The sequence below is a fragment of the Camelus dromedarius genome, chromosome 1, assembly GCF_036321535.1.
Source record: "Camelus dromedarius isolate mCamDro1 chromosome 1, mCamDro1.pat, whole genome shotgun sequence".
NCBI lineage: Eukaryota > Metazoa > Chordata > Mammalia > Artiodactyla > Camelidae > Camelus > Camelus dromedarius.
This window is the reverse complement of record NC_087436.1, coordinates 5,213,447-5,237,720: the sequence shown is the minus strand read 5'-3', so window position 1 is coordinate 5,237,720 and position 24,274 is coordinate 5,213,447. Positions and strand designations below refer to the sequence as shown.

At 41.5% G+C, this 24,274-nt stretch overlaps 1 protein-coding gene across 3 annotated transcripts in view; it reads left to right on the top strand.

Annotated features, from left to right (window-relative positions):
- The window catches only part of PDGFC (platelet derived growth factor C), a 188,596-nt gene extending 164,885 nt beyond the window's left edge, over positions 1-23,711 (top strand). For 2 of the 3 annotated variants that reach the window (XM_010994277.3, XM_031463721.2), the window contains 3 exons: positions 9,651-9,858; positions 14,474-14,691; positions 19,194-23,711. In XM_010994277.3, coding sequence (XP_010992579.1) covers positions 9,651-9,858; positions 14,474-14,691; positions 19,194-19,310 — 543 coding nt within the window. In that variant the 3' untranslated portion in view covers positions 19,311-23,711. The remainder of the gene's footprint in view (positions 1-9,650; positions 9,859-14,473; positions 14,692-19,193) is intronic. The other variant, XM_031463718.2, reaches the window with a different exon arrangement.
- Positions 23,712-24,274: the final 563 nt, after the last annotated feature.

Genomic DNA, 24,274 nt, shown 5'->3' with positions numbered 1-24,274 from the left:
GCCTCGTGAATATTTTCTGGCCAGATCCCAAAAGACGTTAGGGATCCAAAATGTCCAGGAGACAAGAGACCAGTCCTCCGCCAGGAAGGAAGGAGCATGCAGGCACGTGGGAGAGAGATGTGCATTAATTTCAAGTCAGTGTCATGCGGCCAGCTGAGGAAGGGCGGTGTGGACAGAAGTCTGGCTGTGACCGCCTCCTGGAGGAGCAGTGACAAAACAAAGACGGGACCCACCCCGGGGAAGCAGTCTGGGCAGACGTTCACCTTCCATTAGAGCGTATCTCACTTTTCCCCTCAAAGCAATGTCCTGAGGGATTTTTTTTTATTACCCTTCCCAGTTTCAGCTCTTTGCTCACACTTTTTGTGTTGTCAAGCTATTTAAATAAAAAACTCAGTAGTAGTGTTTCTTCTCCAAAATAAAGTCTTCTGCCCACAGAGATTGAGGGTCTTCTATGACCATTAAGCTTACTGAACTGAAAATCGAAAATACCTACCAACACAGGTGCCATTTTTCAGCTCGATCCCCACGAAACTTCCTGCAAATTTCCCTGAACGGCCCTTAAGTGATACCTGAATAAATACTGAACAACAAGAGAAGGTTCTGCAAGCAAGATCCCTGAGGATCCTGGTTTGAGGTGCACGGCTGTTGCGGTGTTTCAGGGGAGGTGCGTTTTCCTTCCAGCCGTTCTTGGTTTGCATTCTCCTGCACCTGCGGCCCCTCACTGGGGGTGTTTCCCGAGCGCTGTCATGCAGCAGATCCCAGGCCGTCTGTGTGATGACGTGGGCTCTGTTGTCAGACGCTAGCAGCGGCGACATCTCGTTTCAGCTTCGCATGGCTTGTCACATTTTTTGGATCAAAGGAATAATTTTTAAAGTCTTAGGAGGAACAACCCCCTGATTTTGGTTTCCCGCAGATGCCAACGTGGAAGATGCCCTTGGGACTAGATTGCTGAGTTGGCCCCTGGAATCCCAGTTTTCCGTCAAGATTTGGATGTCCAATCCGCAGTTTTACCGAGGAAGTGGGAAGTCTATGTGTTGCACCGGCGTGCAGTCCAGCCGGCCCTGGGAGGGCGCTGGCTTCGAGAACTTCCACCCTGAGGCGCTGGTGTCGGGGTGAAGTGCTTTAACCGGGGTGACTGCAGACCTTGGACTTTAGGTGACGAGGTAACGGTGTTGTCGTCTGCAAGTGTTGTCAGATCGTGGTGGTGCTGGAGTTTCATGCCGTTAGACACGGTTGTTTCATCCACTAATTCAGTAGGACTGTGCTTAGAACAAAGCATTCCTTTTAGGGGGGAGGGGGGCAACATTTTCCACAAAGCGGGCACCTCTTTTTCCATAATTGAGCCCAGGCAGAACCCCGATGCTCGTGGCCTTAGGAGGTCAGCTCTAGGTTCCAGCCTTAAGATGCCTGCTTTTCGGTGCTGAAGGGTAAATACCGCGCCCTGCTCAGACTGGACCACCACCAGAGAGGACTTTATAGACGGGCCAGGTTTTATTCAGTTGCCACACGCTGGGAGGAAGATGCTCCCAGTCTTGAGACGCGATGTGACACAGCTGCCTCCTTCCCTGGGATTTCTCACTTAAACACACACAAGCTGCAGCACTCACAGTGCTAACGCATCCTTGAGCAGGGGTGCCAGCTGTCCATCTTCTCTGCTGGCTTGAAAGTAATTTCAGACAATAACCCAGATGACTGTTTGGATGGTTTCCGATAAGAACGGAGGGGAAGACCAAGAAGTGCGTTTAACTCGACTGTTCCAGGGCATGCTGCTGTCTTTCCAGCACCTCCCGGCAGCCCTTCCTGGCGGGAATTGGTGTCTGCGTGCCCCATCTGCTGCTCAGCCTCTTTAGAGAAGTCAGACGTGTGTTCAGAATATCAGCTCACATTAGGGAACTGAGACGGGAGACCCTTTCAGGGTCGACTTTTCCTTCTCTTCTGTTTGTTACTGTTTTATTCTTGTGGTGCTGTCTTGTTTTTAGTAGCCACAATAAAACCTAGTCAGCATTCCTAACCCTGCTGTTAGGTATGAATGAGGCGGCAGGTTGCTTATCAGTCTGAAGTGGCCTGTGTCCAGCTGGCTAAGAGAGAGGCAGCCTCGGGGGGGAAGGGTGGAGCTCAGTGGTGGAGCGTGTGCTTAGCATGCACGAGGTCCTGGGTTCAATCCCCAGCGCCTCCGTTAAAATAAATAAGTAAATAAAAATAAACCTATTTACCCCTCCCCCCAAAATTTTAAAAAATAAAATTAAAAATTAAAACATTAAAAGCAAAAAGAGGCAGCTTTGGGGTGAGGGTACAGCTCAGTGGCAGAGCATGTGCTTAGCATACACAAGGTCCTGGGTCCAATCCTAGTACCTCTGTTAAATAAATAAAATACATATATAAAAATAAACCTAATTACCCCCTAGTTTTTTTTTAAATAAAATAAATTAAAACATTAAAAAAAAAAAAGGAAGCAGCTTTAGGGAGAGGATGTATAGCTTAGTGGTAGCAGTGTGAGGTCCTGGCTTCAATCCCCAGTGTCTCAGAAAAACGTATATATATGTGTGTGTATGTATAACTGAATCACTTTGCTGTACACCTGAAACTAACATTGTCAATCGACTACACTTCAATTAAATTTTAATTTAAAAGAAGAAAAAATACATATAAATAAATTAACCTAATTACCTCCCCCTCCCCCAACATTTAAAAAAATAAAATTAAAATTTTTTTAAAATTTAAAACATTAAAAAAACCAAGAAAGGAAGAAGCAGCATCAATATTCGTAAGCCCTAAAAGTTTGGTGACAGACACTGCTACTCGGGGTAAACATTTGTGTATGTGAGTGTGTTTGCCCAGGGAAGGTTCATTGTAAAGGCTGTATTTTTAAGATCGCCCTCCCCACAGAAATGCCAATAAAAAGATAAGCTCGGTGTTTTTAGAGATAAGGATTTATTGTGAAAAGACAGGCAGTTCTGAAAGCATTTCCCCAAATAGGAAGTAGGCTTTCCTTGTTCTACACAGAGACAGTAATCCACATGTAACATATTTAAGGTGGCTACGATCAAGTACAAACACGCTGAGAGGCTGCTTTTTTTTTTAATGAACACGGGAGAAGTCAGCAGGGGAACTTCCTCCTGCAGGCTGCTGTCTTGAGCTGTAAACAGGGATTCACGTGGTCATTACATGGTCCAACCACCTGGGCTGCCAGTTATTTTTCACCAAGAAAAGCAGAAATATGTTGGCTTTTCAGTTATTCTTTCAGATTAAGGTCGCTTTTAATGGGTCACACTCAGCAGGATTTGTTGCATACATCTTGAGTTGCTTAGGTGATCTGTGATAGAAGTTCTCCGTCTGGCTGTGTTTGGGCGAGGGCAGAACCTCTCCTGTGATGCAAGTACCTGTCTTGTAGAGGTTCAGCTGCCCAAGGGCAAGAATTTTGGTCTGTTTTGCTCACCGTGCCCACGTGATGGACTTTTTAATAAATATTTGTTCAATGATTTAATGGACGTGGTATACACCATTAACCTTCGTTTGCCCCTATAATAGATACTGAGTTGAGAATTCCATGACAGCATGTTTTAGTCTGCTAAGGCTGGTATTACAAAGTACCCCAGATGCAGGGGTTAAACAACAGAAATTTATTTTCTCATGGTTCTGGAGGCTAGAAGTTCGAGATCAAGACTGGTTTCCTCCGGGTGCATTCTGCTTGGCTGGGGACTGTCACCTTCTCCCCAAGTCTTCATGGGGACTTACCTCTGTGCATCTCTGTGCCCAAATTTCTCCTCTTACAAGGACCTCTGCTTGCAAATGTCCTCTTCTTACAAACCCAGCAGTGGGATTTGCTGGGATTGCCGGATCATATGGTAGCTCTGTTTGTAATTTTTTTTTTTTGCTGAACTTCCATACTGTTTTCCATAGTGGCTCAACAGATGTACATTCCCACCAGTGATGCACAGGATTTCGGGGAAATGACACCAAAAGCACAGCAAGAAAAGCAAAAATCAAACTGGTAGGACTTCATCAAACTGAGAAGCTTCCGCACGTCAGAAGACACAATCAGCAAAACGGAAAAGGCGACTTGTGGAATGGAACAGAACACATGGACACCAAACACCAGATTAGGAGTTGCTATCCAAAATGCACAAAAAACTCACACAACTCAATAAGCAGTAAAACAGAACAAAACAGGAATCTGATTGTAAAATGGGCAGAGGAACGTAATAGACATTTATCCAAGGAAGATGTACAGATGGCCAACAGGTCCAGGAAAAGATGCTAAACGTCACTGATCACAAGCGAGCTGCCAACCAAAACCCCCCTGAGATACCACCTCACACCTGTTAGACTGTCTTCTTCATCAAGACAAGAGATGGCAGGTGGTGGCGGGGAAGTGGAGAAAACAGACCCTCTTGTATCCGGCGATTACCTAGAATTCTTAAATTTAAAAGCTGAAGAGGAACTTAAAGGTGACTGAGTTTAGCAGCCATGCTTTACAGAGGAGGAAACGGAGGCTGATGGGGCTACCGGATTGGCTCAGATCCCTTTCCTGGTGCCACAGTTTCTGGGTCCCTGCAGGCTCCCCGACTCCCGATCAGGGGCTTCTTTCATATCGAGCTACCACTCGGGGCGACTCTCCCCAAAGAACTTACACGACCTCACCGTGTGTAGGATCATGGCCACGTGCCCGACGTTTTAGAAATGCGTGCTTGGGCAGGACAGCTCAGCTGCATCGAGGTTTCAGATCTGTCTTCTGGTCTTCCACCATCTGTCCTCCCAAAGTGCTGTACCCGAACGGGTCATCCACCCAGGGGCTTGCTGCCACCCTGCAGGTCAGAGCAGAAAAGCTTCCTTCTGGCTTACTAAGCAGGGGCGTGGATTAAGTTAGTGATGTATGTTACAGAACCAAGACTCTGCCTTCCATTGCTGACCACGGTCACTCACTCAGTAGCCCCAGAGCAATCTGTCACCTCGAACGCGCGTCAGTTTTCATGGCAACTGAGATACGGGGTGGGGGTGTGCAAATCCAGTTTTCACTTGGAGGCACTTGGCCCAATCATCAGCGTTTTTATACAGCTAAGACATTGTTGGAATTTTCTAGATAGTAAGTAAAGGAGGGCAGGGAGGCTTTGGTTAGAAGAAAAATTAAAACTTAAAAAATAGTAAACGGTGTTTTTCTCCTCCAACTTCTTTTTATTTTTTTTCCATTGCTCCCCCTTTTCTCTGAAAATCCCTGTAGACAGCTTCAAAAAGCAGAACTTCACAAGTGAACAACTCAATTGTTCCTTGAACCAGTGGGTGGGGTGACAGTCATAAGAAAACCCTTAAAAAATAAAAGCACTGGCTTTCTCTGTTCTGTCCCAGGGTTGAATCTTTGAATCCAGCGGAAGTGAGTTCATTCTCCGCTCCTGCTTTTTTGGGTGGGGACTGCTGGGTGTGCTTGAAATGTGTGGGTGTGTGGTGATCTTCTTAAAACTGTATCTTATTTTAATTTAAATATTTAAAAGCATGGAGGTTAATAGTAGCAACTAGTATATGCCTGCAGTAGCATTTGCTGAGTTATTTTTTTCCAGCCTTTGTCATTGGAGGGGATTGATGTCTGATACTTCACTGAACCCAAGATGTGCATATTCTGTTTGTCCCACATCACGGACTTAATTTTGTTTTGCTTCCTTTTGTAGAACTTCTTTCAACCTTATCTCCCCAATACTGCCTTCAGTTGGAACATTTCATTGCTTCTGAAGGAATGCTCTGTACCTTTCCAGCAGATGTGGAAGCAGATAAGCCAAATCCATACCTTTAATAACAATGTTATATCATATCTGAAATACTCATCTGCACTCTGACACCTCAATGAACAGTATATACTTTAAAAAAATTTTTTTGAAATGTAATTGATGTACAGTGTTAGTTTCAGGTGTCCAGCAAAGTGATTCAGTTAATCACTATATAACTGAATATACACTTTTTGTATTGGCTTTGTGTGCTGTTTACTCCCTTCATGCAGATCGACACATTCCCTTTATTTTGTATCATCATAGTCGTGAGTAGTAACTCACTTATTCTTTGAGCATCTCTGAGCCTTAATTCTCCCTTTATATAAACATACACATTTTGGCTTATAGTTTAAAAATCTGCAAAAGAAACTGCATTAACTTTTTCAGATTATAAGTGGAATCAATATTAACCAGAATGGTTAAATTCATCATGAAAACTTTTATTAGATAATTGCTTATTTACAGCTATACTGTAGTTATCAATCATAATAGCACTCCCTATCAAAGCAGTTTTGCATTTCTTGGACAATGAGAAAATTACTAGGAGTGAAGACAAATATATTCAGTTTGGTTTATACTCTTAAGGTTGGAGAGAATAATTGAAAATAGCTTAGTGCTAATATTTTAGCCAGAATCTTGACATTTTTAAAAATAGAGATTTAAAATAAGAAAGAAGTTGTGGTACATTTATACAGCAGAATACTACTCTGCCATAAAAAAGAATAAAACAATGCCATTTGCAGCAACATGGATAGACCTGGAGAATGCCATTCTAAGTGAAGTAAGCCAGAAAGAGAAAGAAAAATACCATATGATATCACTCATATGTGGAACTTTAAAAAAGACACAAATGAACTTATTTATAAAATAGAAACAGACTAACAGACATAGAGAACAAACTTTTGGTTACCAGGGGGGAAGGGGGTGGGACAGGATAAGATGAGAGATTGAGATGTGCAGATGCTAATGCCTATATACAAGATACATAACAAGTTTATACTGTAGAGCACAGGGAACTATATTTAATATCTTGTAGTAACCTAGAATGAAAAAGAATAGGAAAACAAATATATGTATGTACATGGATGACTGAAACCAGAAATTGACACAACATTGTAAAAATAAATAAATAAATAATAAATTTAAATTTAAAAAAATTTAAATAACGATAAAATCAGTGTTGACCCAAGACTGCCACATTAATTTCTGCCAATTATTTTTTCTGTAAAACTGCCCCGCTTCCCCACCGTGGCAAAGCGGGGCCCCACGCCCACAGAGCGTGAGTCCCAGCAGGGGCAGGGTCTGCCCCAGAGGACAGATGTCCTTCTTCCTGACTGACAGACCAGCTTCTGCTTTTCCAGCCTCTTCCCCTTGGGACAGCCTGGAGAGGAGAGGAGGTGTTTCCAGTTTGACACAGCTGAGATGTAGGGGATGGTGACGGCACTGAGAAGGGTTTCAGGGATACGCTGCGTTTCAAGAAAGGCTGTTGCAAGTGTAAAAGTTTCTTCTGTAGCTCACAAGAGGGAGAGAGAGTCTTGCCCACAGGGGCAGGGGGGAAGGTACAAGGTCTGAGACGCATGTGACCTGTGCGGCAGCTTGTGAACAGACTAGACTGATCCGGACACAAAGTGCTTGTCTTTGATGATCTGAGGATTAGGTGGGAAGGCGAGCGAGGTCAGACAGTGAGGATCCTTAGTGCAGGGGAAGGAATTTGGATTTTATCCTCCAGATAAGAGATCACTCTAGGCGTTTGTCCAAATTCATCACATGACCAGCAATAACTTGTTTTAGGTAGATTAACCCAAGGTTATGCAGCACGAAATAAAAGCAGTAAGGACAGACTGAAGCAAGGAACAGTTCAAGGCTGCTCTGTGTCATCCATGGTTGTCGGTCTCTACCTGACATCCAAGAAATGGGAGGACCTAATAGGATCTTTTTTTTATTATAGCAAATGTTATCATTTTTACCTGGTCCTCAAAAAGAATCCAGACTTATCATACAGAAAATGCTGAAAACATGGATAGTATATGGAAGAAAATTAAAATCACCCATTCTCATTAAAACCAGAGATGAAAACTCTTGGCATATTTGGCACTTTTGATTTTTTTTGTTTTATTTCAATTAATGTGTGTCAAAGAATCATGGTATATTAATGTTCTGTTTTATATAGCTTGGATTTCTTGTAATTTACTACCTAGTGGCCATTTCTGTTTTTGTTGTTCTTTTGTTGTTGTTTTTAATTGAAGTACAATCAGTTACAATGTGTCAGTTTCTGGTGTGCAGCACCATGTCCCAGTCACCCATATACATACATATATTCCTTTTCATATTCTTTTTCATTAAAGATTATTACAAGAAATTGAATATAGTTCCCTGTGCTGTACGGAAGAAATTTGTTTATTTTAATAAAAAAAAAATCCTAGAAGTCCTCATTTTTAATGCCTGTACAGTATTTCACCTTAAGAGTACAGCGTTGTTAACTATTCCACTATCGTAAATTTAGATCTTTATCAATGTTTTGTTACTATAAATGCTATTCTGATAAGCACCAGTCAACATAGTCAACATAAATATTTTATTTAATATGATTTTTCTCCCTTCCCTGCAAATAAACTAATTAATTAAAAAAACTCAGTGGAGCCTTTGTTCCTTATTTTTTTGGCCTGTTTTGATTTTGGTTCGTATCTCCCACTCCCCATCCATAGTCCACTATAAAAATTGGGAGGCAGTTTCTAATGTTTCTAATCGAACTTTTCCTGAAACTATCGCCTCCTTTTGGTGCTTGCTGTTTCAAATGGTGTATTTTAATCTATTGCTCTAGACCTGGACATTTAGGGGGTTTTCACTTTTTCTCCTTTTCAATACTGTGATGACTTGATATTCACGTGCACGTATTTCCAAGGGTACAAATAAAAGGATACAAACCTCCAAAGTGAATTACAGGGCCCTGGGACAGACGCACCTTCAACTCTAGCATCCTGTGTCCATCAGTTACATCCACCAAAGTGGTACCAACCTACACTCACTTCTGCAGGCAGAGCAGAGAGATTCAATTTACCTGCATCCTTGGCAGTCCTTTCTTTTACGTGCTTGCCAAGCTCATGGAAGTGAAATGGTATCTCCTTTTTTTTGAAATACCTCTTTGTTTTGCATTTCTCTGATAACTAATGAATTTTAGCATGTTTTTGTACATCCAGTGGCCATTCAAGCTTCTTACCTGAAATTTGCCCATTTTCTGTTATTTGTCTTTTTTTTTAATACATATTCTATCCTGTGACAGGTATATGGATTGCCAACGTGTTCTCCCAGTATCTGGATTTTGATTCTTGTATAGTATAAAATTTAGGCAAATTTATTAAAGTTATCTCTTATGTTTTGGGTGTTTTTTATTTTGATTGCCAAGTTCTCCAGTGTCATAGGCTCTCAGCTGTATTTTCTTGTAATTCTTTACAGGTTAATTGCTTTATAATAAATTTTTAATTCAACTGACACTCATTTGTGTAACAACCAGGTGATTTTCCAGAATGAGGAGAGTGAAAAGTGGAAACAAAAAAATTGGGTAGACTCTGTACGGGCTTCCATTGTATAAGTCCCTACCTGAACCATTGAGATGTTTTCTTTTTTGTTCAGACACCAGAGACCCACACCCACCATGGTTTGTGGTGAGGAAAGTGAACGTCTTTCCCGTTGAAAATCTTTTCCCACAGAGGCCCTGTCCAAGTTCATCTCCATGAAGTCTTTGTGAAGGAATGGCTGCTCGCTGGGGCTGAACATAATTTCACCTCTGGGGGTTTTCAGCCTGGTCTTCAGCCACCTACCTAACTTCACACATGAGCCCGGAAGGAGCCCGTTGTCCCTTTTAAAACAGTTGACATAGGTCCGTTTTCCTTTCAGCAGTTCACAGAAACCGTGAGTCCTTCAGTGTTGCCCGCCGCGGCCCTGCCCCTGGACCTCCTTAATAACGCGGTCACTGCCTTCAGTACCTTGGAAGACCTGATTCGGTATCTTGAACCAGACAGATGGCAGTTGGACTTGGAAGACCTGTACAGGCCAACTTGGCAACTGCTGGGCAAAGCTTTTGTTTTTGGGAGGAAGTCCAGAGGTAAGCACCCTCTTCAGGTTAGAACCTCATTTAATTTTCTCCACAGCTAATGTTTCAGATTCTTCTGCCCCACCTTTGGATGAGTCGAGTTTGAAATTCTCCCGTGAGATATTTAAACAATCCATTGTCATAACACGTTAGCCTCTTTACCTGTGAAATAAGAAAACCTACAGAAGGAGGCCCTGACGTAGTGGGCTTGGAAGATTTAAAGAGATGCTTTTGCTGAGAATTCTCATTTCTTTCATGCAAAAATATTTTGATGAAGTCTTCTGTTACATTTCACCAGAATCATTGCTTCTTCAAATTTAATATGGGGAGGTAAATGGATTTAGAGACTCAAGGGAGATTATTGTAGCTGCTAACCGAAGTTTGGGGCTAGAAAAGTGGAAAACTCAATTAAAATCGTTGTCCACATGTCCCTGAGTCAGGATTATATCAATTCCCATTTCCTAAGCCTAGAAACTTCTGAAAATAATGTGAAAAATAACAGTGGCTTGTCATAAACTAGAACTAGTAGTTTCCAAGATTAGGGTGCACTGTAAGAAAATAATGGCCTGGAGGAGCCCACATGGTGGTAATTGCTCCCTGCGTGATGCTTCCAAAATGATCACTTCTGACTGTTTGAGCTCATCTCCCTTCAACAGTGAAAGTGTTGATAATTAAACTTAATTCCACATAGTCAAGATATTGGAAATAATGCCAGCCGAGTTTGCTCAAAGGCTGGCTTATCTTCCCAGTACCATTGGAACTGGAAAGCATCCCGGTCAGACACAGATGAAAATGTTAACTGGGTAATTAGAATGCAAAAATCTGTTTCAGTCTGTCAGACACATTGAAATCTACCCAGGGTCACTTTAAAGAAGGGACAGACAGTCTGAAGAGTGTCTGTAGAAACAGCAGTGTTAATTTCAGCAACTCACAAGGGCAGATTGCATCAGGCGTGTTCTTCTTCGGAAAGAAACCGGATTCCTGCCCTTTCCTGCTTAGAGGTGCAGCCTTTCTGCCCCAGGAACTTTCAGCTCCGTGGGTGCTGTTCCGACTTGCCCAGCCATGGTATTTGGCTGTTTCCCTCAGCGATATTTGGAATCGCGGTTCAAGTCCATAGGCAGCTGAATCTTGTCCAGATGCTGAAAGCTGTTACATATTTATAAGATTTGATCTTGATGAATAACTTACGAGCAACACTTCCCTCCCCTCCCACTCAGGAACAGGGGAAAAATGCAGACCTGCAAGGCTAGCTGAAACACCATGAATAGAGCTTTTGTGAGCAAATTTGAAGTAGATTTTCATGCAGATCTGTAAGGAGCAGAGGGAGTCAACAGGCTTCTGAGCTCTGATCTAGTTTTTTGACAGCTGACCTAGGGATTCAAGCCTGCTAACCTCCCTTCTGGCCATGCCTCTTTTGCCTGTATCTCTCTCTGCTCTGGGTGCTCAGTGAGGGTTTGGCCAGCGGCTAGCGTGTATTTAAAAGGTCCAGCACCCACCGCATCAGATCTTTCAAATATTCGTTGAACACTTTCCAAATTGAAGCCCTTTGCAGTTTGCCAAAGCTATTAACTTTTTTAAGCATACAGTAAGTGTGAGAAAAGCAGTGTATATTTTTGGAACTTTACATAAACTAAAACGCAGGTGTGAGATAACATCTATGTAGACAAAACCAACTCCCCTCCCAAGAGCCTTTCTACAAAGGAACCAGGAGTAAAAACGTTTAAAAGCTTCTAATTAAACACTGAAATAGATTTTCCACAGAATAAACATATCACAGTGTTACCACATTCATCTTAGAAGGACCACCCTCAGATTGCATTATAGTAATAGAATACTTTTGGACTGACTATCTTAAGAGAATGAACACAAAGTAAAATGTGATCATAAATTTTTTTCAAACAGTATTATCCTTTTTAGTAAAACCTGCAATATTTCTGCGTCTGAACAAGAAAATACGCATTAGAAACATAAGTCTTCATTGATGACAGGCTGAAAATCTTCCTTCTTCAGAAAGACAGGCTAATGCATGTACTGTCTTAGGGAACAGTTATGAAAAGGAAATAAAACTTCTGAAGGCCAAGTTTTACTTTACAAATATTTTGCAGGGAGAAACTTCAAAATATTTGAGTTATTTTTAAACGTATGTGTTGGTACATGATCCCTCTTTCTCTGTCTCTTTGCTGCCTAGACGTTCTGCCCGTTTGGAGAATTTATGACACCAAGTTGTAGTCATGTGACTTAACTTTAATGAGGCCTAGATGAGTTTGAAGCCCTGAAAGCAGGAAACCAGAATTTCAAATGAGATATGCCAGACTGAAGGTCCTTCCTTGCATTCTCAGCCCAGGGTGCACTGCATTAATGTTTTTTCCGTTCCTTTATTTGCCCTGCCTTCCTCTGGTTCAGGGTTTTCATTCATACCTTATTCCTGCCGAAAAAAAAGAAAAACACCATATTTTCTAAGTCAAGCTTAACTAGTACTTTAAAAAGGGCTTTTGACTTTTGTGTCAAACATGATAAATGAGTGGAAGTGAGGTTGAAAGCGTGTTTAAATTTTCACATTGTAGCAGGTACCCTAACTTCGTTCCCTTGGGAAATCCATCTAACCTTTTATTGTGGTTAAGTAAACATTTGAAAGGGAACATACACAGTCTCATTTTCTAGTTTCATGAAATAGTCTGCTTCAAACTCTTTGAGGTAGATGAATAGCTTTTGCAAGTTAAGAGCTTCATTCACGGCATAAAGAAGCATAAATCTTCAATAAGCATTAAAAATGTTGGCAGCCGGCTTTGGTAGGTGTGTGCCTGCTTTAGGCTTGCTCTCCCCCGGCCTCAGTACTAACTTCCAGAGAAAAGAGTTAAAGACACTCATCTGCCGTTCGGCAGCAGAAGAGTAATGTGCACACGGACTGTTAGTTCAGCAAAATGAAATCAGGTAAAATGCGTGACATCGTTTAACCTAATTATCTCATTAATTTTATTAGGGATAAGCTGGCCTTTTATGACACTCAAAAAGAATAAACTCATTTCCTCTTAAAAATTGAAAAGCTATCCTTTCACAGGACCAGTTTTCCGATAAAAAGGAAATCTTTAGCTGTTGAGATAAAACAGTGATTTTTCTTTTGCAGTGGAGAAAACAATTTTTAGCTGAATAAGGTGTTGAAATGAGCCAATTGAATTAACATTTCTTTGGTGTTTCCCTCTACCTGAGCAAGGTTTTAGTCAACCATATAGTAAACCATATAGTTTATAGGCACTTTTAATTTACAGTTGCACATGCATAATCTATAACATATTTTTTGAAAATACTTATATTGGCTTCCTTTGACATTTTAGAAAAACTTGACCACATAATACAAATATAACATAGCTAAGAAAATAAGCATTTGATTTTTAATTACCTTGTCGTTTTAAAAGTATTTAAAAACATGTTGGCACAATTTTTAAAACTGGGTTACAGAGTGATTATTATTATCTGAAGCGCTCTTTAGCCAGAACCTATTATTTGTAATGTTCCCAATATTAGTAAAAAGGTTTTTAGCCAGATTTATTTTATTTTAGATAGTGTTCCTAAATTTTAACAAAAGCTCTAGTTTGAGGAAAGAAGAGCTTTGATGAATTGTCTGTTATTCAGAACTTCAATTTTATCGGAATTGCTTTTCTTGAATGTTTCTAGGGGAAGAGGGCAAAGCTGTAAAGCAGAAATTAAAATTAAATTAGAGATGCTTATCCTAATAATTATCAACGACTTCATGTTACATATAAGTTCATATTAAACATGAAGTGTTATTCAGTGTCATTTTGTAGTTAAAAACAGTGGCTCTTTGAGAACTTACTGTAACAATCTAATGAAAGGTAATTCTGTTTGGTCTTCACAAATAGATATTCTTTTAAAGAATAAGGCACAACATAGTTAACCAACTTGCTAAAAGAATAACAATGGTTCTAAGTTAGATATTCTTTCATCCCTTAGAAGAAGAGAAATCTGAAGGAGTCTAGTTACACTAAATTTCAAAGTCCGTAAATTACTCAATACACCAATGCTTCTGCCCTTTCTAATGTATCTTTTTCACTCCTGGTCCACTCAGCCCTCTTCAGAAATTCATTCCTTCTCATTCCTCTTCACACTCTATGATTCTTATTGCCAGAAAGATTGTAGAAATTTCTCTTAACCAGTTTGGTAAGTCATTCTTCATGAATTGCGTGAGCTTTGTCATCCTTCAAAAACTGCACTTGCCTTTTCATCGAAGCGTTCGTTGCTGGACCTTCCAGGCTTCCTCCAGTGATCCCCTTGTTCACTTTTCCACGAAGGTTACGCGTGTAGCCCTCCTTTTTCTCTCTGAAGTCTCCTGCCTGTAGCTCCGGACTCTGGGTGGCTGTGTTCTTCCCTCTGTACAGTGCCATCTCTTCACTGGCCCCTGAGGCGTAGGAAGCTTGCTTTACCATCGCGTAGAGGCCAGGCTTCCCGCAGCTTCACGCTCAGACCCGGTGAAGGTGATGAGGATGCTGCTGGGGGGGTGCTGTTCGTGAAATAGCTAGACTTGAGCACGAATGCGGACAGGGAGTCTGCGGAGGTGCGCACGGCTCAGCGCGTGAACGCCTGTCTTGCTTGCCCCCCGTGTGCCCCGCAGCGGTGGATCTGAACCTCCTGAAGGAGGAGGCGAGGCTGTACAGCTGCACGCCTAGAAACTTCTCGGTGTCCGTCAGGGAGGAGCTGAAGAGGGCGGACACCATCTTCTGGCCGGGCTGCCTGCTGGTCAAGCGCTGCGGCGGGAACTGCGCCTGCTGCCTGCACACCTGCAGCGAGTGCCAGTGCGTCCCCAGCAAAGTCACCAAGAAGTACCACGAGGTAGGCGTGCCCTTCCCGCCGCGGCTCTGGGGAGGGAGGGGTGTGTCCGAAACAGGAACAGAACAGTGTATCTGAACTGGATTCTTGTTGGGAAGGAGATGCCGCGTTCGTGAAAACAAAACAGAAACAAGGCTTATAAAATAGTTCATGTTGTTATCTTATTTTTATTTTTAATTAGGACCTTGAACTCAGAAACCTAGACAGCAAGGATTAAGAAAACTTATCCTCTAAGAGTTCATCATGGATGATCAGTGGAGTTGTTGGGGTTTTTTTGTTTTTTACTTATTTTTAAGTGGTTTCAGGTCTTTATTTATTTATTGAAGTACAGTCCATTACAATGTGTCAATTTCTGGTGTACAGCACAGTGTCCCAGTCATGCATATAGATACATATATTTGTTTTCATATTCTTTTTCTTTAAAGGTTATTACAAGATATTAAATGTAGTTCCCTATGCCATACAGAAGAAACTTGCTTTTTTTCTTCTCTGGGTTTTTATCTCTTGTACAAAAAAGAAATAGGAAGGGATAATATTCTCAAGAGAAACTTGAGGAGGTAAATGATCGTCTGTTTTGGAGAAAAGAGATCTTTGACATTTATGTTTCCATTTGGAGCATTGTGGGCACATAAATCCTAAGAGACATACTCATAATTATAGGTCCTATTATTCACAATTTATATCATCCTGTTTTTCACGCTGCCCCCAATAATATGTTCACTCTTTCAAGCATTCTTCATCCTTCTGTCTCTATTCTATGGAATTAAGGAAAATGTAAAATTAAATGTGAGTAGTTACTGTTTCTCAGAGTCTTGGGAACCTTAGAATTTGTACATTCAGATTTTCGTTGTCCCTAGTGACACCCCACCCTCTCTCCCCCAGCTTCACGTAGCTTTCATCTGTCAGGAAGCAATCCCTCTTGATGGGCCAACTTTAATTTTTACAAAACGTTCTTGACAAACTAATTTTTACCACACCATGCCAAAATCTGCCTTCTGACATCATTTCAGTATGGCTTCATTAGCTATTTTTTTTCCTACTAAGTAAAAGAAGAATATAAATAAATATCTGCTTCATAAATTAAGTGGTTTTTTTTCCTGGGCATGCAGACGTCAAAGAAACCCCATCTGTCGGGTGATCTGAACACACACGGGGTCAGAAATGCCCTTCACAATACTGTGTGGACAATTGATTAAGTGGGAAAACAAACGCTCCAGGTTCCTGATCCCAGATCGACCATCACCTTGTTGGGACCAGTTGCAGGACACTTAACCTTAGTCAAGCGAGGGAGAACTGTGAGAGTCTCCCAGGTTTTCCCTAGAGGTGTTATTCTGTGACAGTTACTAGATGGCGAGATTTAGCAGAGGACGTCCAGAGCTGGCGGTCTGTGACTAAAAACAGGGCTGCGGGCTGCCGTCACTCGTGTTCCACTTTCATTCCTGCAGCGCACGCTTCTCAAGATCCCTGTGCCGGGTCAGCCTCCATGCCTGTTGCAGGAGCTCACTGGAGCTCCCGCCAGCTCTGCCCCGGCGATGGCTTCGTTGCTGTGCTGTGAACTGGGAGTCTAGTCAGGAGAAGACCCTCCCTGTGGTAGTTCTAAGGCATGCTGAAGTAAAATGCCTTTAAGGGTAGGCAGATAGCAGAGGTGACTGGCGTGATACACAAGGATCTGACGAGAGGGCTCCTTTCCCACCTGAAGTCATTCCATTTTGAGCTCTCTGAAGCAGGTACTTACTAAGCGAAGTGTATTTGGGGACCTGATTTGAGCCAACAAGTCTTGGGTTTATGCGCCACCTTCCTAAGAACTATAAAACCCAGAGTAGTCTTACTAGCTTTTTGAAACAAGCTCATCAGTCGAGATCATACTTCTTGTGTCAGCTGACTCAGTCCTCAGATCAGGCATTTCCTCCTCCAGCCTAGACTTGTAAATTTCTTTGCAAATTACATTAGTTTTCGGGTTACCCAGAAAGTCACTGCAGAGCGTGAGCCATCTGTTTTTAAAGTCTCAGATAAAATTCATGTGCAGGGAAAGACCATGGGCAGTGCGTAGACTCACTGGCCTTCCAGAATGACAATAATTCGCCTTTCTCCTGCCTTTGAGTGGGGTTGGTCACACACGTGTCATCTGTGTGTGCACACGCACGAGTCTGGATGTGTATTTAATCATATGACGTGTAGCGCAAGTTTCCCACCAATATCTCTAAACTACATGTTACCTTCTCCACGCTTCTCAGATATCTCCAGTAACAGTCGTGTCTTGCTTTGTTTTATTGCTCTGTGGGATTTATACATTTTTCTGTGGTGGTCTTTTTATTACCCATCAAATTACCCTAGGAAAAAAAGGATTATTTGCTTGGTGGAATTCATAATTTCCGAGGCCTAAATTTTTCCCAGTCTTAGATTTTGGAAGGCAGTTCCGAGTCCCCTAGTACTCCTAAGTAAATGGCAACTTTTAAAAAACATAACTTAAAATAGTTCTAAAATCATGAAGTCATAGAATACCATTAATCGGGATCTAGAGATTTAACTCATTTAAAGTGAAGCCCATCTTGGGCTGATTCTTTTTGATGATCATTCTCCCAGTTTTCAGTTTAAAGATCATTCCACTTCACGGAGAAGGCACAAGCAAGGACACGGCTTGGAAGGTGGAATTTCTCTCTCTCTCATCTCGCTCTGTTACACCAGCTTCCTGACACACTAAGATGAATCATAGTCACTGTGTCACCACAGATGTGACTGAATTATTCCCTCTCTTGGTTTCCTTTGGCATTTTCATTGGGTTTTGTTCAACCACTGTGAGCCCCCCAAAAATAAGTGTACAAACTTGAAAGTCTCATAAAATATAGCAAGGATGTTACTGCTGTGATGTTTTCCCGCTGTGCACCTGAAAGTCACACAACATTGTAAATCAACTATACTTAAATTTTTAAAAAGTTAACTATGTCTCATAGTTTTACAAGATTTTGCAGTTTATCCCTTTAGAAAGAAAGTTACTAAATAAATAGAGTATGACTAGTCATGTTCTGAGTCTTCATGAAATTGGTAACTGTCACTCAAACTTGACTAATTCTTCTTTGGCAGAAGTACAGATGCTTGTGTTCCCTGAGCTGTTCACTCATGTGTAAAATAGGGGTAATAATTGTAAATTACTTCATGGAATTCCTGGGAGTCAAATCATGTAAAAACATTATTATAGAGCCTGGCACCCAGTAAGCATTCAAAAAATGTTAGCTAATTAACCTTTAATATGATCACATCCTTCAAATGAGGGACCCGTTCTCTGTTCTTCTTTTTTAAATCTTCAAGTAGAATAGTCAGAAAACCTGCCTTGCACCTTTTGGGGGTTTTTGTTTTTGTTTTTGTTTTTAGGGTCTTTGGGGAAGGTGATTAGGTTTGTTTATTTATTATTGTCTTTTTAATGGAGGCGCTGGGGATTGAACCCAGGACCTCATGCTTGCTACTAAGCACGTGCTCTACCTCTGAACTACACCCTTCCCCTTAAACTAGGTGCCTTTTTGGATTAATGATTATTTCCAGGAATGGTATCTTTCAGAAGTGGCTCTATGAAGTTATGTGTGTCAGACCCAGAGAGCATAGAAGCTAGACAGTCTCTTACCATTCTACACTCTGAGCTTTGTTCATAATGCAAACACACATCATTTCTAGGCAATGCACGTTGAGTAGTAGTTGGTTCTTATCAAATACGTCAGATAATCCATAGCTCCGTCCTTTTGTCTCAGCATTAAAGGGGAATGTTTTGTATCACTGTTAATTTTGGTATACTTTTTTGTTAAAAAAGAAATATCTCAGCCATTCAAAGTGCAAATAACTTCTTTAATTGAGGCATGCTTGGTATTAATGCCAAGCCATCTCCGCCCGGTAGGACCCAGCTGCCGAGTGTTAGTTGTGACGGAGGCTGATGTCTGTGAAGTACATCTAATCCGTCTCATCGAGTTCATAGCGGACTTGGACGGTGGCCAAGAAAATTAATGGGCGGCCTAATTGAGCAGACTCAGCTGCGGAGGGGTCGTGTTTCCTCCTACAGCAGCGCGGGACTCGGTGCGTTGCTGCAAAGATGGGTATCTGTTCCAAGTGTGAAGAAATGAATGAGTGAAAGAAACCAACAAATGGGGAAATGAATCGTGTGAAGGGTGCGGCAGTGGTTCCAAACTCCCTAACCAGGGTGACATTCTCCCTAGTGCGATCGGATGTGGAAAGTAAAGAGGGCTGGCGGGTCTTTGGACGTACGGTCTGTTGGTGACTCCTAGCAGCCTCCTTCCAAATGATTGGTATTACAGGGTCTTCTTTTTCAGGAAATGATGGCGAGCGTTTATGAATTCCTTGAGGGGTGGGGGAACGTGTTCCCAATGCTCTAGGGAAAAATTAAGATGTGCTGAGTGGCTGCTGGGGCCCCGAGGTTCTGTGCCAGGAGATCGTCTTCGTCCCTGGGATCAGACGTCACAGGCGTGGGTTGACTTTAAGGTGGTGGCCTTGTTCCCTTTCAGGTCCTTCAGCTGAGACCCAAGACGGGTGTCCGGGGTTTGCACAAGTCCCTGACCGACGTGGCCCTGGAGCACCACGAGGAGTGTGACTGCGTGTGCCGAGGGAACGCGGGAGGATAACGGCCCCGCAGTCCAGCCAGCGCGGGCTGGGGCTGCCTCGGGGGACAGGGCCCGCACCGGCCTCCGGCCCCCTGCCCGGTGCTTCTCCAGGGCCCTTCCATCTGCGGGGCCTACAGGCGATCCAAGGGAGGAGGCGGCCCGCGGCGTCAGGGCTCTGGCACCCGCTCTTTGCAGGGGATGCTCGGATGCTGGGAGGAGCGGTCCAGGCGTGGAAAAGGATGCAGGGCTGTCGGCCGCTGGCCAGTGGCCCGTCCCCACGTGCTCCCTGGTCTCCAGGCGGCTGGCGTTCACGTCAGCACAGGAGAAACGCGTGGCCCCGAGCACCTGATGCTGTCACCTCGCTTAACTCTCCAATTCTGAGCTCTGGGCCTAAAACGACGGAAATCTGGGATTTTCTTCTTCTATTCACATATATAAGCCAGAGTGTTCTATGTCCCGCCAGTGTGGGTTTTAAAAAGGAACTCTGTTGCCATGAATTAAGCTTCTGTCACCCTGATAAGAAAGACTGGAGTTTCCACATTTCTTATTACAGTTTCTACCACTTAGAAGCAGAGAACTACATTCATGGCCAGGAAGAGACAGCTTTCAGAAGAGTGGCCTTATTTTCACTTTATAAGTCGGTTTATTTGTTTCATTGTGTACATTTTTATATTCTCCTTTTGACATTATAACTGTTTGCTTTTCTAATCTTGTTAAATATATCTATTTTTACCAAAGGTATTTAATATTCTTTTTTTTTTTATGACAACCTAGATCAACTATTTTTAGCTTGGTAAATTTTTCTAAACAGAATTGTTATAGCCAGAGGGACAAAGATGATATAAAATATTGTTGCTCTGACAAAAAAAAAAAAATACATGTATTTCATTCTTGTATGGTGCTAGAGCTTAGATTAATTTGCATTTTAAAATACTGGAGCGGGGAATGGATAGAATTTGGTAAGTTGCCAAGACTGTTTGAAAATAAATAAATTAGCCTATCATTCACTTGGATCATTGGAGGCGCCAGTAAGAAGCAGCACATGGGAACAGGTGTCTAAATCCAGGCATTAATAATCCCTAACCCTTATTTTGGGAAACGTGAGCCTAGCTCAGAAGATCGTAAAGCACCTTGAAAAAAGAGACGTGACAGCTTCCTGACAAAGCGATTTGCTGTCCTGTAGGAACACGTGCTATTTATTGTGACGTTCTGGTTAGATTATCTTTAAACTCAGTTCCATACACTTGTATAAATACATGGATATTTTTATGTACAGAAGTATATCCTTTAACCAGTTTGCTTATTGTACTCACCAGCAACTGAGAGGAAAATCAGTTAAATACTTTGCTTGTAAAATGCTTAATATTGTTGCCTAGGTTATGCGGTGACTATTTGAATTAAAAATGGATTGAATCACCAAATAAAAGAATGCAGCTATTCTAGGGAGAAACTGAGTGTGTGTTTGCAAAATCTGTCTCTTAAACTCCAAGAAAATAAAAGTGACAAAGTTTTGTGTTACCAAGATTTTTATTACACAAAATTATTTTTATTACACACAAAAAAATTATTACGCAAAAAAAAATTTATTGTGAGAAAAAACTTTATCAATTCAAAAAATAGGCAGAAAAGTGAGCCCTTTCATTAAAACTTTGCTGTCTCTTGGCTTCAGGGCTTTTGAGCAGTAGTTTTGTTTTTCTCCATCATCTTGATGCTGACTTTTTGGTTAAATTAAATGGCAGCGACTTGGAGTTGTGTGTGATGAATGAAATGCTTGGTGATAGATCGTATGGCAGTGTGAGACTGGGGGAGAACCCTGTCGCCTTCCACTCATGTCTTCATTAACAAGGGCTGAGACTAGGTGAGGTGAGCGCAGGTCCGTCTCGAATATGAACCCACACGCTGTACCCAGGACACCTCAAGGTGGGTGCAGCAGTTTCAGATGCAGATCACTAGACAGGCAGGTGTATAGGCAGGTGTCTTCAGTGCCTGAGCCTTGCCTTTGACCTTGCCTGCCACTTCTCAGTTTTGAAACTTACTGCAAAGCCATAGAAACAGTGTGGTAAGGCTAATAAGTTTACGCATGCAGAGAGAATTGAGAGTCCAGAAATAAACCCTTACGATTATGGTCAATTGATTTTGACAAGGGAGCCAAGACAATCCAATGGTGAGAGAGTATTCTTTTCACCAAATGTTGCTGGGACCACAAGTTATCCACATGCAGAAGAATAAATCTGGACCCTTACCTCACACCATACACAGAAATTAATTCAAAATGGATCAAAGATCTAAAATACAATTGATAAAACTGAAACTCTTAGAAAGGAGAAAACTCTGATGGCCTTAGATCAAGTGGTCATCTCCCAGCTATGACACCGAAAGCACACATGGCAAAAAGAAAAATAGATAGACTGGACATTCTAAAAATTAAAAAAAAAAAACTTGTGTACTTCATTGGACACCAAAAAGAAAATGAAAAGACAAACCGCATAATGCGAGAAAATTTTGCAATTCATATTCTGAAGACCGTCTATTTAGAGTATGTAAAGAACTCTTACAGCTCAACAGTAAAAAGGTAAGTAATTCAATTGAAAAGTGAGCAAAGGGCTTGATTACACATTTCCAAAAGAAAAAAAAAATACACAGATGGCCAAAAAGCTCATGAAAAGGTAGTCAGTATTATTAGTCACTAGGGAAACACAAATTAAAATCCTGAGATAATCACTTTACTCCCCCTGGAATGGCTAGAATCAAAAAGGCAAACAATGGTGAGGATGTGGAGAAATTGGAACCCCATACATTGCTGGTCTGATTGTAAAATTTTGTGGCCATTTTGGAAGACAGTTACTCAGTTCTTCAAAATGTTAAACCCAGAGTTAATACGCAAATCAGTAATTCCACTCCTAGGCATGTAGTTAAGAAAGTTGAAAATCCTGCACATGAAAGTTCATAACAGTTTTCATAATAGTCAAAAATAGAAACCACCCAAAGGCCCATCAACTAATAAATGGACAAATAAAATGTGGTCTACCCATACAAGTGGAGTATTTGTAAGCAATAAATTTAAATGAAGTACTGATACAAACAGCATGGGTGAACCTGGAAAACATGCTTGGTAGAAGAAGCTATTCCCAAAAGGCCACAGAATGGATAATTCCACTTATGTGAAATGTTAAGGACTGACAAATCTATCAAGGAAGGAAGTAGACTAGTGTTCTTCCCGCAGCTGGTGGAAGGGGTAAATGGGCAGTGACTACTAACAGGTTTTCTCTTTGGAGTGATGACAATATTCTTAAATTAGATAGTGGTCATAGTTGTTTGAATATGCTACACCTCCTGAAGTATACACTTCAAAAGGGTGAATATTTTTGTATTTGAATTATACCTCCATGTAGTCATTTCTTTTTAATTAGAACTCCAGAATTTTTTTCATTCATATACTACAGTATTTAAGAAACAAAGCCCCTCCTCCTGAAAAAAAAAAAAAGGAATAAAATAAAAGAAATTATCTAAAATGCAGTCACCTAGTCCACACCATCTCTGTCCACTCTCTGGTAGTGTCGGTGCATAGATAAATGAGTGGGCAGTGTGATGGAATTCCCAGGCTCACATTGGTCCCTGGTAGTGACAGTTAATGTCTACACCTTTGCCATGGCTTAATGGTGGTTGGGGGATGTTTTCTCATTTGAAGTTGGTCTTTGCCTCATCTTGGTCTAACCAGCAGGATGAAAGTGCCTTGACAATTGCCGTATGCTGGCACAGGTGGGTCTGGTCTCTTTGCTGTCATCACCAGGAGAAAAAAATGGTCCAGAGAAACATAGGTCCCAGAAGACTCCTGCCACAGATCTGAACCCAGTCCCTGCCATGGGGTCACGTCCTGTGGAGTCCAGGCAACCCCCAAGCTCTTGGCTGAAAAATGGATGGTTCTTGTTGTAAGCTGCTGGCAGCTTGAGGATGTTTGTTATGCAGCATTAACTGACAGTGGTGACCAATACATATTATTTCCTTTAAGATATTTTAGTGAAACTTTCATATATACCTTCACTTGGAACTTTTGAACAACAAAAAAATTGAAATGGAACAGAAAAAAATGTACTTTGAAAATGTTTTATCAACCTAAGAGATAGCCCTTCTAAACATTCCCACTAAAGTTGTGAAAAAAAATGATGCTGAAAACATTAAAAGCACAGAATCATTTGCTAAGCACTGGATTCTATTTCAGTCAGTGTCTATTGTTTTGTTATTAAGAAGAGGAAATAAGCACTTGGACATACAGCCCACCTCTTAAGTACTATCATCACTGTTGTTTATTTATTTTGTGTTTTAATAAACATATAAGTAATACAAAACATTAAAAACCATTTTACAAAAATGTCTCATGTTTGTATTTTAATAAACTTTTATAACTTGAAGCACTTTGGGAAATTTTCTTCTGTTCTTTCAGTTATTTTTGTTTCCAAACTTCACTCTCTTCTCTGCTTCCTTCATTCCTCCCTCCTTTTTGTTTTTATGAAGTTATTTGCATAATTTCCATGCCTTTAAATTTTTTTTCTGATCATTTACATAATGCATAGTTTATGGCCAGACTATTGTTTACTCTATGTGGGAAGGATGAATTCTTGATTCCATTATTACTTTTCAAAAACTTGTTTGCCAAATGGAACTACAGTTTGAGGATTAGACTTACATTCAATTTAATTTTCTGTTTCTTGTGGAGGCAGGAGGTCAAGGGGACTTGGAGTAATGTGTAACCTTTGGTGAGAGAATTCTGCTCATCCCTCTTACAAAATCTCTCTTGGTGGGATTCACTCTGGCGGAAGCATGCATGCGTTCTTCATGGAGTGGGGAAGGGAGATGGATTTCAGGTCTTATTCATGACTCAGTGTAAAGACCTTGAGGCTGTACTTTCATGCGAGGGCATGGGTCCTCACTCTCCAGTTTGCATGTTTCATCTGACTCCCCAGAAATCATTGCCCCTCTCCCTTCAC